This window comes from Dryas octopetala, chromosome 2 (genome assembly GCF_963921425.1).
Source record: "Dryas octopetala chromosome 2, drDryOcto1.1, whole genome shotgun sequence".
In the NCBI taxonomy this organism is placed as follows: Eukaryota; Viridiplantae; Streptophyta; class Magnoliopsida; order Rosales; family Rosaceae; genus Dryas; species Dryas octopetala.
The window spans coordinates 16,988,031-17,002,389 of NC_141367.1; the positions used below are offsets into that span (position 1 = coordinate 16,988,031).

Below are 14,359 nucleotides of genomic sequence, written 5' to 3' on the forward strand. Positions count from 1 at the left end.
AAGATGTGTGCTTCGGCACGAGTGTTAGCACTCCTATCTTCCTCGGTTACTATTTCTTCGGCGCCTCACTGGCTTTTTTTGATGGTTGTAGTTTATGCTCGGTGCCGTTGTGATGAGATGTTGGAGTTTCGTGGGCTTCTCTGCTCCTTCCCACCCCACAATGGTCTTTTCTTCCAATTTTGGACAGCGTGGTTCTCCTGAACCACTACTTAGGCCTAGGGTTAGAACTGTTATTTTGTTGGGCCTATTTGATTGGGCTTTGTTTAGCCTATTTTTGTTAATTTCTGTTGTGAGTTTTTAGATTCTTGTTTTGTATTTTATATGTCTTTTGGGCTGATATAATGCATTGCTGTTTTGACCAAAAAAAAAATCTCATTCTGATTTTAGACATTTAACAAACACTTCAATGAGAATAACTCATTTTGATTTCAGGTACCAACAGATGGCATAAATGCTAAACACTTGATCCTAAATCTTAAAATTAGGTCATTGTGACTATGAAGGCAATGTCATGGCAAAAAATCTAAGCATAAGATCTTATTTTCTTTTGCTAATCTTTTGTATAGCAGTGTGTAATATATTTTCAACTTGTATGGACAAGGCTGAATCTCATGTCTAAGCTTTAAAGTGTTAGGTTGTTGGGTAGCCACCCCTATGGATCGATTTTCATGAGTTGTACTAGTTCTTTTTTGGCCAAGAATGAGTTGTACTAGTTCTAATGAAAGTAGTGACCCAACAATGACTCAATGAAGACACCCGAAGCATGTGATATTGTGATGAAATAAATAGAAATCAATGTGTCTTGTTGCTAACATCCCCGCAACAAGCCATGTGGCACATGCCTAGTGCTCTGTAAGTTCTTTTTCTTTTATTAAGTAGTAATGTGATGTTGTTGCCATATTTTATTTTTCTTAATTATATGTTTTTTTATATATTAGAGAGTAATGATTCAGATTTTAAGTGTAGGGATAAATATTTTATTATATTTTCTTTAAAGAAAAATTCTCAAGATTTTAAGTGTAGGAGAAACAAGGAGATGCTGTTGGGGTGACATTGTTATGGCGATGAAGATGTGCCCTAATCACAATGGTGGAAAGTAAAGTTCTGAGTAATTTTCTTCTCAATGTACATTATGTACTTGTAATTATTGGACATGATCAAGAAAGTTTTTCTAGTTGAACGTGTACAAAATTTATAGTTTTTGAGTTGTTCTAATTATTGAAATAAAAATTTTAAAACCAATTCTAAAATATGCAAAGAGGAAATTACAAATTTGGTCCACTTACTTCATAGCTAGTTCAGTTTTGGTCTATGATCTTTTTTAAGTTCGGTTTTGGTCCACTTATTATCTAATTTGTTTGGTTTTGGTCCATTTCGTCTATTTTGAATGGATGCTGTTAATTTGAGGGGCAAATATATAATTTTCTCATAAGAAATTATAAAATAAAATTAAAATAAAAACAAAACAAACAAAAAAAATTAAAACAAAACCAAAAACCCCTTCCTAGGCCCAAGCCTTGCCCGACCACCTCCACCCCCATCCAACGCATTCCAGGCCCCGCCCCCTTGCCGGAAAAATATGTAAGGTGCAGCGACCATGGCAGTTCGTACGGAAGGACTCTGGCGCTCAGGCTGGTTGGGCTAGGCAACGGAGAAAGCTCTGACGCAAGTGGAGCTCGGCGTGGGCCTGGATCTAGGCTCGCGTAGCTGGGCTCTTGGCTGCAAGCTGGTAGGTGTAGGGACTTCTTTAAGGTGGCGCGCCGCGGTAAGATTGGCTGGGGGCAGAAAAACTCCGGGGTAGTGCAACTGAGCTGCGCGAGTCGAGTCAGGTCGAGTACGATCGGGTTGGTGATCTTCTGGGTTTTGCGAGCTGTTTTTGGCAGCGACGGTGGCAGCTCAAGCAAGAGGACTCGGCATAGTTGTTTGGGGGCCAAGCCGGGGATGATGATCCCAGCGGGGCTGGGCTGCAAACTAGCTGGAGGAAAATGAGTTCGGCATGGCACGACGGCATAATTTTTTGATTTGCTGAGGTGGCGTGAGCCAGCAGATGCTTGGTGTAGGAAACTGGTGGCCCCATGCAGATAGAGGAAGCTCGACGATGGTGCGACGCACCAACGACGCAGGCTGGATGTTGTCTACAGAGGCCGGCGTAGTTGCTGGCTTAGAAGCGAGCAGAGGTGCAGTGAGCTAGTTCAAGTCGGACTAGTATGCTCGAGGAGGCTTGGGTACTGCGCGAAGGTGGCTGGGCTTCAACGATAGTGAGCTCGGCGGTGGCGCCATGCAGAGAGAAGAGAAATGGCGGTGGAGTTGTTGCGCGTGGAGGTGAACTAGCGGAAAGGTGGCAGCACGCATGGATAAATTACCCTCCCTAAGCTTCTCTCTCTCTCTCTCTCTTCCCCCTCCCCGAGCTCTTCCCTCTCTCTATTCCTTTTGTCTCTCTTCCCCCTCCCTGACCTCCTTTCTCTCTCTTCCCTCTCTCGATCTGGCCACCTCTCTCAGATTTGGGTTGGGTGGGGGAGTGGTGGCGGCGGTTGCTGGCCTAGTTGGGTGTTGTTGGGCGAAGGGGCGGGGGCCGGGGCAAGGTTGGGTGGGGGTGTAGGTGGTTGGGAAGGGCTGGGGAAGATAGTAGTAGCTGGTTTGGTTTAAGTTTTTTTATTTATTTATTTTTCTTTGTTTTTTTTATTTTATAAATTTTTATGAGAAAATTATATATTTACCCCTCAAATTAACGGCATCTATCTAAAATAGACGGAATGGACCAAAACCGAACAAGTTAAGTAATAAGTGGACCAAAATCGAACTTAAAAAAGATCATAGACCAAAATTGAACTAGCTATAAAGTAAGTGGACCAAATCTGTAATTTTCTCATATGCAAAATTAGTAAAAGCACACAATTGTTATTCCCATTTTAGAATCTGATCAAGCAAACTGGCCTAATTGTCCCACCTCATCAATTCATCACGTGGATTTGGGTGACTTTTATGGTGTGTTTGGATGGAGGAAAAAAACTCGGAATTTAAACAAAATTCAGTATTTAAGAAATTACATGCTCTAATTTCCTTATTTGGGTTAATAAATACAGAATTTTGTAAATTCTAGGTGGAAAAAAACTTGAAATTTGAAGACTGTAAATTCCAACTTTAAATTCCACCTAAATTGGTGTCATTTTCAAAATTCCAATTTTTACAAAAGAAAAATAAATCGTGTCGACCATGTTGACACTGCTGCCAACGTCACCACCACCCCCGCCACCACCCCCGCTGCCGCTGCCGCCACCACCACCAACACCAACACCAAGATCGCCACCACCGCCATCACCGTCACCACCACCACCATCACCATCACCGTCACCGCCGCCACCACCATCACCGCCATTTCCAACACCACCACCGCCACCGCCACCGCCAACACCCCAATTTTAGCCACCACCATTTCTCCTACCGCTTGTGGGCCATTACCCCTATCAATTTGGTCAACTCACCATAAACATCATTTTTGTTGTTGCCACCATCACCATCACTCTTTTGAATTAATGTATCAAAAATTAAAACTACCATAAATTCCGTGTTTAAACTCCATTATATTTACATGTTATCCAAACAAGAGAATTTGCATATTCTAGAATTTTAAATCACATCGTTTTAAATTCCGTCATTTGTGAATTCCTTAGTAATTTCAAAATACTTCATCCAAACGCACCATTAATTTTGCTTCAAAGATCTTCAATAAATATCATGAAAAATATAAGAAAATACATTATAACGGTGGGTCCAAAATAATCACTTTACACACTCTGTTTGTGACGTCTGGCGCCATTTTACTTCAAACCCTGCACACTCAACAAGACCATTTCACAACCATTCAACCAATCAAACCACACCACGTCGCCAAACGTGATTGACCCGGTCAAAAAGTAATAATGCCATTGGCTGTCACATGAAACCAACGTAGGCACGACCGCAGTGGATTACGAATTTGTCCCGAGTCTAACCACCAGAGTCCAAACCGAGTCCAAAAAAATTTGAAAGCATTGAATTGGAAACACCGTTCAGATCTATCTGAGAGAGACACACACTGTGGGCTACTGTACACTCCTCCATAACCCAAACCAAATCTCTCTCTCTCTCTCTCTCTCTCTCTCTCTCTCTCTCTCTGTGCGAGCTCGAAGAAAGCTCTCAACAATGCCAGCCACTGACGCAGACTTCAATCTCAGAGTACTATTCATTCTTCTTGACTCTAACAATGCACTTCCAGTTTCTCCATAACTTTCTAACAGTATCTTTCTATGCTTTTGTACAGTCGTCTCCTCAGTCCGCCTTCACAATTGGGTCAGTTCCTCCATTTTTAGGGTTTCTAATGTGTATAAATATGTATGCATTGTGTGTGTGCGTATGGATATGTATATAAGTGTGTTGAAGTCTAGGTATTTGATTTTGTGCTTCAGAGAGTACGCATTTGCCGATGTGGGGAATTTGGAGCATTGCATTAAGTATTTGAATCAGACGCTTGTTACCTTCGGATTCCCGGCTTCCCTCGATCTCTTTGCAAATGATCCGGTCAGTTTTGCTCGATCTTTGTTGTTGTTGTTTTTTTGCCTTAAATTTTCTCAAGAAAGATTCAATTTTTTTCCTTTTTGTTTGATATATTTAGTTATTTAGTAAACCACTTTATGTGCTGCAATTGGTAGGTTTCTGTTGCCCGGACTTGCAATTGTATGTATTCGTTAATTCAGCAGAGACAGCGTGATGTTGAATTTCGAGAGTCCGCTAATGAACAGCGACAGCGGTATGATTCTCTCTAGAGTTTATGTGGTGCTTTTGGGAGTTAGATATCAGAGTTACTACATTTTGAGTAAAATCAAGTTTGATTAGAAATGTATGCATCTTTTGAGACACTATATGCTGAATATGCATTTTGAACTACCTTTCATTTATTAATGGTGAATAATTTATCAGTTCATTTTACATGGTAATTGTGTGTTAATTAAGTGATTTTGTCTTTATTTGGTTGAGCATATTGTCACTTAGTTTATGTTTGTCCAGTTGTATGGGCTTTTAGTTTAGGGAAGATTTTCAGAATTTCAGTATTCAGAATGATACTGATGTTTTATTGTCCCTTTCCTTTTTTATGGTATAGGCTATTGTCAGACATATCAAGATTAGAAGCTAAAGTTGAAAGGCTTGAGGGGCAGTTACAAGCCAAAGATAGGGAGATAGCAACAATGACGCGAACGGTTAGAAACTTAAATTTTTCCAAAGGGGACGTCATATTGGTTTGGTAGTTTCATTGATTCATTTGGAAGTTCTCTATGCTTAGGAAGCTAAAGCTAAAGCGGCTTTTAAGTCCCAAATTGAGAAGCTACAGCAGGAGCGAGATGAGTTTCAGAGGATGGTCATTGGGAATCAGGTTGGGACATTTGGATTTAATCGAGTTTCTTTTCTGAATTTTGTTAGCTACTATGTAAAAATGGACAATTCCTGACAAGCATCAATGATATGTTGATGCTGCCAAAGCAAGTTAGGACTCAACAAATGCATGAGATGAAGAAAAAAGAAAAGGAGTACATAAAGTTGCAGGTACTATGATTTCAACATGTATTCTTATTTTGTGAGGAGAATATATTGGCTATGTATGTTTGCAGAATAGGACTTTATATGTGTTTGATTACATGAGTGGATGAGATATTAGATTTGGAAAGAAAGAGTCATGCTATTTTAATTTCAGGAGAGGCTAAACCAAGTGATGATGGAGAAAAAGAAGGAATCTAGATCAGGCATGGAGATAATGAACTTGCTTCAGGTATTAATTGGCTGACTTACTTAAATGACCTACAAAATTTCAAATTCATCCACCTAATTTTACCTTTTTTCTTCCCCTTAATATCACATGTGAACAGAAAGAAGGGCGGCAGCAGCGTGGAACATGGAATGGAAAGAAGACTGATAATGATTTTTATAAAAAGATTGTATGCAGATTGATTTGGTTATTTAACCTTTTGTAGCCACTTCTTGTCTGATTTTTACTATACATTATCGGCAGGTGGATGCTTATGAGACAAAAAATCAAGAATTGATCGCAGAGAATGCTGATTTAAAGGCATTACTGCGATCGATGCAGGTAATGCTATTCATTGTAAAAGTGCTGTAATGATTATCAATTTTGTGGGTTCATGATTCCCAATTTTCACTAGGGGGTATGTAACTATATGTGGCAGCACCTAAGCATTTTTATTGACTGTTATGGCATTTTATGTTTTTTGTTTTTCTAATAGTCATGTGCCTGGTGCATTGTATTTTGCTATTTAAAAACCAAGTATTATAGAAGATAGGAGCTCTCTTTTTTTCAGTCACACTAACAACCTAAATGGATTAACGTTGTCTAATATTCCTGTCCCAGTGGGTGAGGGAAACATACCATAAATTTTGCTAGAACTTGGATGGTTGTGGTGAAGCAAGAACCTTTTAGCTATCTACATCAGAGTAAAGATTAAGAGAGTAATTTCCTGTGGTTGAGTTTCACAGCAAAAGTCATACATAAGGTTAAGGAAGATAGGTCTTATAAATTTGTTTTTCCTCTGTTGTCCTAATTTACTTGGGGGTGTCTATTGTCTTAGTTTACATGATGAAGATGATAAGTTTGCTTTTAGGACAGGCCATACCTAAAGAAGATTTCTCCCCTTTCTGGCTGAGGATTAAGGATCAGTTCATCATTCTACTACACTTTATTACAAAAAGTTACCTACTACCTTTGTTAATAACAACTAAAAAGCAGGAGTTCAGGAACCTTTGTGTATGTGTGTGTTCACATTCTAAGTTAATTGTGTTTGTGGATTTTTGATGTTTATAAGTATTGAAGGACCCTATAAAAAAATTAGAGATAATTAAACTTAGGTCCTTTAGAAAAACACTTTTTAGATGGAGACCGGGAGTGTTTTAAAATTTATAAGAAAATCATTTTAATTCATAATAATTTATAAGAAAATCATTTTAATTCATAATAAAGTCTTTTTAATTCATATAAAGTCCTTCCCCGATTTGAAGGGTATTTTCCTCTATTTGAAGGGTATTTCCCCTCCTAGGGTGTAGAGTGAGCTTTGTAATCTTGGAGTTAAAACCTAACATAAAGCCGTCAAAGAAGAAAAATAAAAGGACTTAATTAAAAACCCTAAATCACTACCGGTCTTAGTCTAAGAAAGACTCATAAAATTGACTGAACTCTAAGTCTCCCAAAAAATTATTGAAGGACATTCGTGAATAATTGCCCTCTTAATGTCTCTAGTTTTTTTTTTGGTAATCCCTGTACACTAGAACAAATACCTTGGATATAGGGTACCGTGGAATTGAAACACACTTTGTAACCTCTATCATTTCCCATGTGTGTGTTGTTTTATCTATTTGCTTTTGTCCCAAGCCAAATATGCTATTTTAGTAGCTTTCAATTTGCTGCCCTCGTCATCATGTTTGTTCATACCTTTTTAATTCTTATTCTCCCATTCTCTTTTAATGGGCAATCTTTTTTTTTTTTTCCCAGTTTACTTTTCAGCCTGCATATCCTATTTCATGATGGCACCTTTTCTAACGAACTGTGATTCGTTGCAAAATTCTGCAAACCCTCATTATACTAATAATAAATGCTGAAAGTTGAAACTATCTCTTTGCAACTTGGTATTTCTTAGTTTTTGGGCATTTATCCTCGTGCCAATGCAGGATACTGATATCATAAGAATTGAATGATATCACAAACCAAGGATTCTACTTTCTTTGGTTAGAGGAATTCAACTTCTGCATTTTATGATTGTAGTTTTTGATGCAGTTGCATATGGGCATGTGAAGTGGTACTCTAAAATTAGTCAGGACCTAGGAACTCCTCCCCTTGCACCTCCCCTTATCCAATGTGTTAACTACACCAGATTAATTTCTTGTTATTTTATACTTCTAGTCATTAATTTTGTGGTGAGAAGTTTTCAGTATTCTTTTTCTATGTATGCCAATCGTTCGGAAGTTATACTAGAATGTTTTTCTTACAGATGGATATGCGTGATTTTATAAATGCTCCAAATGGGCTGTCGAAGCAGTCTCTGGCTGTCAATGAACGAGTTGAAACTGATCACTCACAGTCTCCATTGGGTGGGCGGACGGTATGGCATTTTCCAATGATGTATGGGTAAAACCTTCCTTTGGTTCATGTGCAATTTGAATCACCAACAGTTTACTCCTTGCAGGATGTCTTTGACCTTCCTTTTCACATGGCTAGAGATCAAATAGAAGAAAGTCTCCGAAATAAGATGGCTTCCATAAAGGTAGTTTGTTTTCCATTAATACATGTTCGTCTTGTGATTCTTGCAAACAATGAACTATTGATAGATTCTGTTGCTTATGTTATAAATTTGAAGGAGCGCATGGTTCAATTGCAAGATGCACAAAAAGGAGCGGAGGTCACATCTGAAGCAACTGAGAGGGAGCTTGAGCTTGAAGCTCAACTTGTTGAGGCGAGGAGCATAATCCAAGAGCAGGTCTTGTTCTTTTACTCTTGTGCACATCAGAATATATATGTGATGCATTCTACTTGTATGCATAATAGATGCCTTTGCATTTAAAGTAACACTCCATGCTTTATGTGCTTAAGTCATGAGCGGATTTGCCCGTTTGTATGCTTGTCCTTTCTTTTCCGTTTAGTGCGTATTGTCGAAGTTCTCCCTATTGTTGGATAGCTTCATAATTTTATCCTAGCCATAAAATGTTTATAATTTATCAAGGCCATAGCTTCTTTGTTTGGTTCTTCTTGGACTACTCAGCTTCATAATAATCGTCGTATGGGCACCCTTCCTAATGAAAAATGAGTTTTCCAGACAGTGCAAGATGATTTCGGTTGTTTTGGGCTCTTAAATTATAAGATGCAATTATTACATTGTTCTTTCACTTCACAAATTTGGAGTTAGATTGTTGTATGTGTTTTGAGTGGTGTGGGTTGTGTTAGGACATTTGTGTGTGTGTGTGTGTGTGTGGTGGTGGTGGTGGTGGTGGGGGGCCGCAAACACGAAGGCTTATTGCTCTTTGGCCTTTTGCAAAGGGGGATTGTTTGGTTAGAAAGGAATGAACAAAATTTTGACGATAGGATATAGGAGGTGGGTTATTGTCTTATACATTTTAGGAACATTCCCTTCAGTGTTATCATCTGGATGGGTGCTTTGTATTGATTATATGTTTTTGGGCTGTTAAGCATTTGTAATAGGCTACGCTTGGATGCACTTGTTTGTCCATCTCGCCTTGTATACCTTTTCTCTTTATTTATTTTAAGGTTCCTGTTAAAAAAGAAAGAGTGTCACCTGAGTCCGGAGAAGTGCACAAACTTGCAACTTTCTTAAGAGTTGATGTGCTGAGGCATTCTGTTTCTTCTTTTTTTGGCCACTGAGGCATTCTGTTTCTTCAAATACTTCAATTTCCTCAAATTTATATCCCTGTTCAACAATGTTTTCTTGCCTTTCAATTTGTGCGAGTGCACTAAGGCATCTATCAGTGCAGTTACATAATTCTGCCCTTTATTCTGTTTTTGGTTTAGCAATAAAGATAGCAATTGGTTTTATTGCAGGCATCCATAATGTCCAAACAATTTTCTAAGTCTGAGAGACCAAGGTATTCTCCTTTCTCCTTATAATCTTTCAGTGAAGTAGATATTTATATGGTTATACGTATTTATGCAGGAGTCTGAATGGCCATTTTAATTCTGGCAGGGAATCTATCATTTCGTCACCAGCTGAGGTATAAATACAAATTACATGAAATTTTTGGATGCTTATGAGATTGAGCGTCCATAGTAGATAATCATCTCTAACTTTTAATATTAAACAAGGATAGACTTAGATGACAGCATAGTAAGTGCCTTCAATATTAAGTCTATCATGGAATTCCTCTGTGTGGTCTTCATTTGACAAAGGTGATTTAGGATTTTCGTATTCACTTATATTCTTGCACAGTTTCCCCTAACATTTTCCGACTGGTTTTACAAATTAATTCCCATCCTCTTTAAATGTTAATGATCGTATGTATGAATTTAAAGACCACATAATGAGGTTGTATTCAACATCTTGATGGTTTGGATGAGAGTGCAAGTTGCAAAACTTTTGAGTACTTTTTACCAATAGATCAGTAGACACCAGTTCAAGACCATGCTTTTGAAGGGCTAACTTGGAGCCTCCAAGTTGGAGGGTTGTATTGTGTGACACAGGCTTTTCATACAGTGAAATTTTGATATTCCTCCCATGCTAAAGTGCAATTAAGACCTTATTTTCAAAAAATTGCTTTGGCAAGGATCTTAAGTTTCACCTCTCAAAAGAGATTAACGTAATAAAGTATTTAGAAAGAAATTAGGTCAAATTATGATTTTGGACTGTAGTTTGGGCCAAGTTCCACTAAGATACTTATTGTTTTAATTCTCTCAATTTTGGTATTGTAGTTTACTAATTGTTTCAATTGTGGTCAAATTGCTTAATTTCATCAATTTTTTTTACCTAAAATGTCTAATTTACTCCTCTCATGTGCTCCTCACGTGTTTATTCCATAAAAAAAAATCGTACTTGTTGGGGTAAATTGGACTTTTTAAGTTGAAAAATTTAATGAAATTAAGCAATTACAATACCAAAATTGAGACAATTGAAACTATGGGTACCTTAGTAAAACTTGGCCCAAACTACAGGTATCAAAACCATAATTTAGCCAAGAAATTAACCAATGTATGAAGTGAACTCTGTGCTGTCAGCTATGACCTTTCCATTGTTAACAGTGTTGGTCTGATTTGCTTCTTGATTGATGTTCAGGGAGTCAGAAACTAACGAGCCTAATGAAACCCAAAATTTTTGGTCGATGTCAAAGACTATTTGAAGTTGGCTGTTTGCTGAGTTGAAGGCTGCAAGCTTGTAGACTATTGTACGCTTGTTTCTGACTAGAGTATCCAGAACAATCTGTTCGGCTTGTAAAACCTAGAAGGCATTTTAATCTGTATTGTAAATGTAATTATTATCTAGCTTTCGTTACGAATGTATGCTTAAACCGATTTTAGTAGTCAGCTAACTCATATGTATGTTATTTTCATCAATGCCGTTTAAGGTTTAGTTTGGTATTGCTGTGAGAACTGATGTGTTTGTTTATAATTAAAATAGAGTGTTGCTATTTGCACACTTTTTCTTTTTTTTTTTTATAATTTTTGCACACTCCCTACTCTCATCTTTTTGCATGGTTAGTTAAAACTAATAGCTAAAGCTAAAATTTAGCTAAAACTCATAAAATCCTCTACATTGGTTAGCATTTAACTAAACTAAAATTGTAATAGCTAAATTTTTAGTTAAGTTTAGTTAAAAATTTAGCTATTGCAAGCTCAAAAGCCAAGAAAAGGTTAAGACCCCATGTCGGTAGGAGAGAGAAACCGAGGATGTGGTGCACACTGATTGGAGGATGTTTTGTGGTTGGGTCCCATGCTGAGCTTTGTTATTGCGGCTGGGTGGAGGAGGCAGCCAAATATTGCTTTTGCATTAAATAGATGGGTTTTAGCTCTAGTATTTACCAATATACAAGTTTGTGGTTTTAGGCTTTTAGCTAAATATTGCTTTTAGCTATAGCTATATCTAAAATCAATTTACATGCTCTTATCAAAATACCCATAGATTAGTCATCTCACCAAATTTCTCATTACACACCCACCCACCACATCCTCCCTCTCTTTCTCTCTCTGGCTTATCAACCCAGCCACCCCGCACCACTGCGTGCAGCACCCGATCCCCACCCCAACCCTAACCCCACATCTCTCTTTTTCCTTCTCTCTGGCTTATCAACTCAACCACACCATACCACTGCGTGCAACACTCGAGCCCCACCCCCAACCTCACCTCTCTCTTTCCTTCTCTCTCCTCCCTCCCTTTCTCTCTCTGGCTTATTAACCCAGTCACCCAGCCAAGACCAGTTGCAAACAAGCTCCAATGCCCAACCACAACGCCGACGCCACCAAAGTCCCCGTCACAGGCAGTTTGGCACTAGTTTATCGAAAATGTGAGTTTTGTTTGGCAGGTATCCACCGAACATCTAGAACCTATTCGACAAGTACCCGCCGAACCAGCTACAATTTTTTTGCTTGGCACTTCTTCAGGGTGGAAGCTCAACGGTGCCACGCGGGAGTGGCACTGGGCACTTCTCCGAGGCGGGGCGGGGCTGGGCTGGGAAGGCCAGGGTTGTCGCCAGAGAGAGGAGAGAAAAGCCAAAGAGAGGAGAGAGAAGCCAGAGAGATGAGGGGAGGGCTCGGCGCGGGGCATGGCGGGGCGGGGAGAAGCCAGAGAAAGGAGAGAGAAGCTGGAGAGGGGAGAAAGAAGCCGGAGATAGGAGGGGAGGGTCGGCGCGGGGTCCTCCTAGAGATAGAGGAGAGAACAGATAAGAAAAATGAGGTGTGTAAATGAGTTGTCCTTTAGGGTCTTTTTACATTAGGGTTTTAGGGTAAATTCACTAATTAAGTGATTGGGGGTATGCAAAAAAAAAAAAAAAAAAGGTGTGCAAATAGTAGCACTCTTAAAATAAACATGATGCTAAAAGTGCTTTTGAAATTGAGGATAATGCTTTGTCATTTTGTATAAAAATTATGGATATATTGGGCAATTAAATTTTTAATTAATGAGGCTCATAACTTTCATTTACTGCAATTTTGAAAAGTAGATGAACTACTTTTCAAAATTGTAGTGAGTGACCTAAAATAGTGAGTCACCTAAAATAGTGAGTCACTACAGTTTTTTGTTTGTTACCAAACACCAAAACTGTTGTGAGTGACTTAGAATTATCATTTACAACAGATTTTGAGTGTCCAACAACAATCTCAAACAGGCTCCTAAACCAGTTTGAATTGTTTGCATAGAGTTGTGTATTGTCTTGTTGAGATTTGATTCAATTGGTTCTTACACATTTCCCTTAAAAGAATGTCTCAAATTTAAATCTTCTATTCCTAACTTAAAGAATGTCTAGTATTTTTGTTTCCGTAATGTTTAAGGCTCGGTATGAGTTTTGGATTTTTATTTACATGGTTGCTACTTGACAAAGCAAACTTAAGCTTAAACATCACCTTATCAGTGAGAAGTTTATGGGATGCCAGAGGATTACATTCTTTTGTGTAGTCCATAAGTCTCATGAGTGGATGCCAGTTTCTTAATGTAATTTGGTTAACTACTTCCTCTCTAATCCCATTAATTAATAATGTCATACAAAACAAGAAAAGTCAACTTAGTACGTAATTTTTTGTTCATTGAATCAAGGTCCTCCACAATGGCACTTTTGTTTCGGTGACTAGAAAGTATGCAATTGGTGGCCAGTAAATATGTGACAAATTGCCGTAGTTTTAGGAGTCCTTGGCACTTGACCAAAAATAATAAGGGTACTTATAGCCTTCTAGATTGTTCAAGTCTTCAAGATGTTGGTGTGGCACTATCTCATTCCAACAACTGGTTGATTTTGGGCACTTTCCCATATGCAGAGGTAAATAAGAAGCAAAGGTAGACTACATGGCTTAAGGATTTGGTAATTGCACATGGAACAGAGGCCGCCGAACACAGCCAGAATTTATGCATGTTTAACGTAAGCTTAAGAATAAAGATAAAATTTCCTTTTCTCTTTGGTTTGCTTGTCTAGCCCTAACGAGTATCGATGGTATCACCAAATTTTGTTCATCAAATAAAGGTTTGGAGGGGATCATCTTAAGAGAGGGGCATCCTTCATTTATTCAAATTTGACTCACTCTGAACCTTATTTATAATGGAATAATATTATATACTAATATTTTCAGTATTGAATATGTTCAAACTACGTCCTTTTTGAATTTAAGGATTAAGCATTTTAGGTTTAGGATTATCAAAATTTATATTGGCAATATAATTTTGTATATAAAAATTTAAAGTCAAATAGTTTTAGACATAAGTACAAAATTGACAACAAAAAGATAAGGAAAAGATTCAGATTCATTTCTAACTACATGTATATTAGTTCACATATTTAACATACATATTCAAGTAGTGACAAAAAAAAAAACATACATATTCAAGTGACTCGAAAGAGAAGTAACAAGATCACAAGTAAATTGTAAGTAAATTAACCCTACTTTTTAGATTGTCAATCAATCATCAAAACAACAGGATCATGCACCCCAAGACACCATCACATGCCATTAAACCCGGGATGTCAAATCCCATCTTATATTTATATCCAACCTTCGGTGAACTCATACTCTCCCATCTAGCTTTCATCAACATTTTCATCAAACATTTCCTCAAACACCCACAAAACCAAACTGTGAAAACACATTGATACCAAGTGCTCAATTTCATCTGCAACAAAA

General features: G+C 38.0%; 1 protein-coding gene across 3 annotated transcripts; it reads left to right on the top strand.

Moving 5' to 3' along the window:
- Window positions 1-4,065: 4,065 nt before the first annotated feature.
- On the top strand, window positions 4,066-11,088 carry LOC147293553 (Afadin/alpha-actinin-binding protein). Of its 3 annotated transcripts, none has more exons than XM_086232439.1 (16): window positions 4,066-4,215; window positions 4,301-4,329; window positions 4,446-4,557; window positions 4,689-4,786; window positions 5,138-5,234; window positions 5,318-5,407; window positions 5,515-5,577; window positions 5,726-5,800; window positions 5,898-5,966; window positions 6,041-6,118; window positions 8,028-8,138; window positions 8,223-8,300; window positions 8,394-8,513; window positions 9,590-9,633; window positions 9,702-9,759; window positions 10,815-11,088. In XM_086232439.1, exons 1-16 carry the CDS (start codon window positions 4,183-4,185, stop codon window positions 10,827-10,829), a joined length of 1,170 nt encoding a protein of 389 aa, XP_086088565.1. In that variant the 5' UTR covers window positions 4,066-4,182; the 3' UTR covers window positions 10,830-11,088. The 3 variants fall into 3 exon arrangements, with proteins under 3 accessions (XP_086088565.1, XP_086088566.1, XP_086088567.1); XM_086232440.1 differs by having other exon boundaries at window positions 9,732-9,759; XM_086232441.1 differs by lacking the exon at window positions 10,815-11,088 and having other exon boundaries at window positions 9,732-9,765.
- Window positions 11,089-14,359: the final 3,271 nt, after the last annotated feature.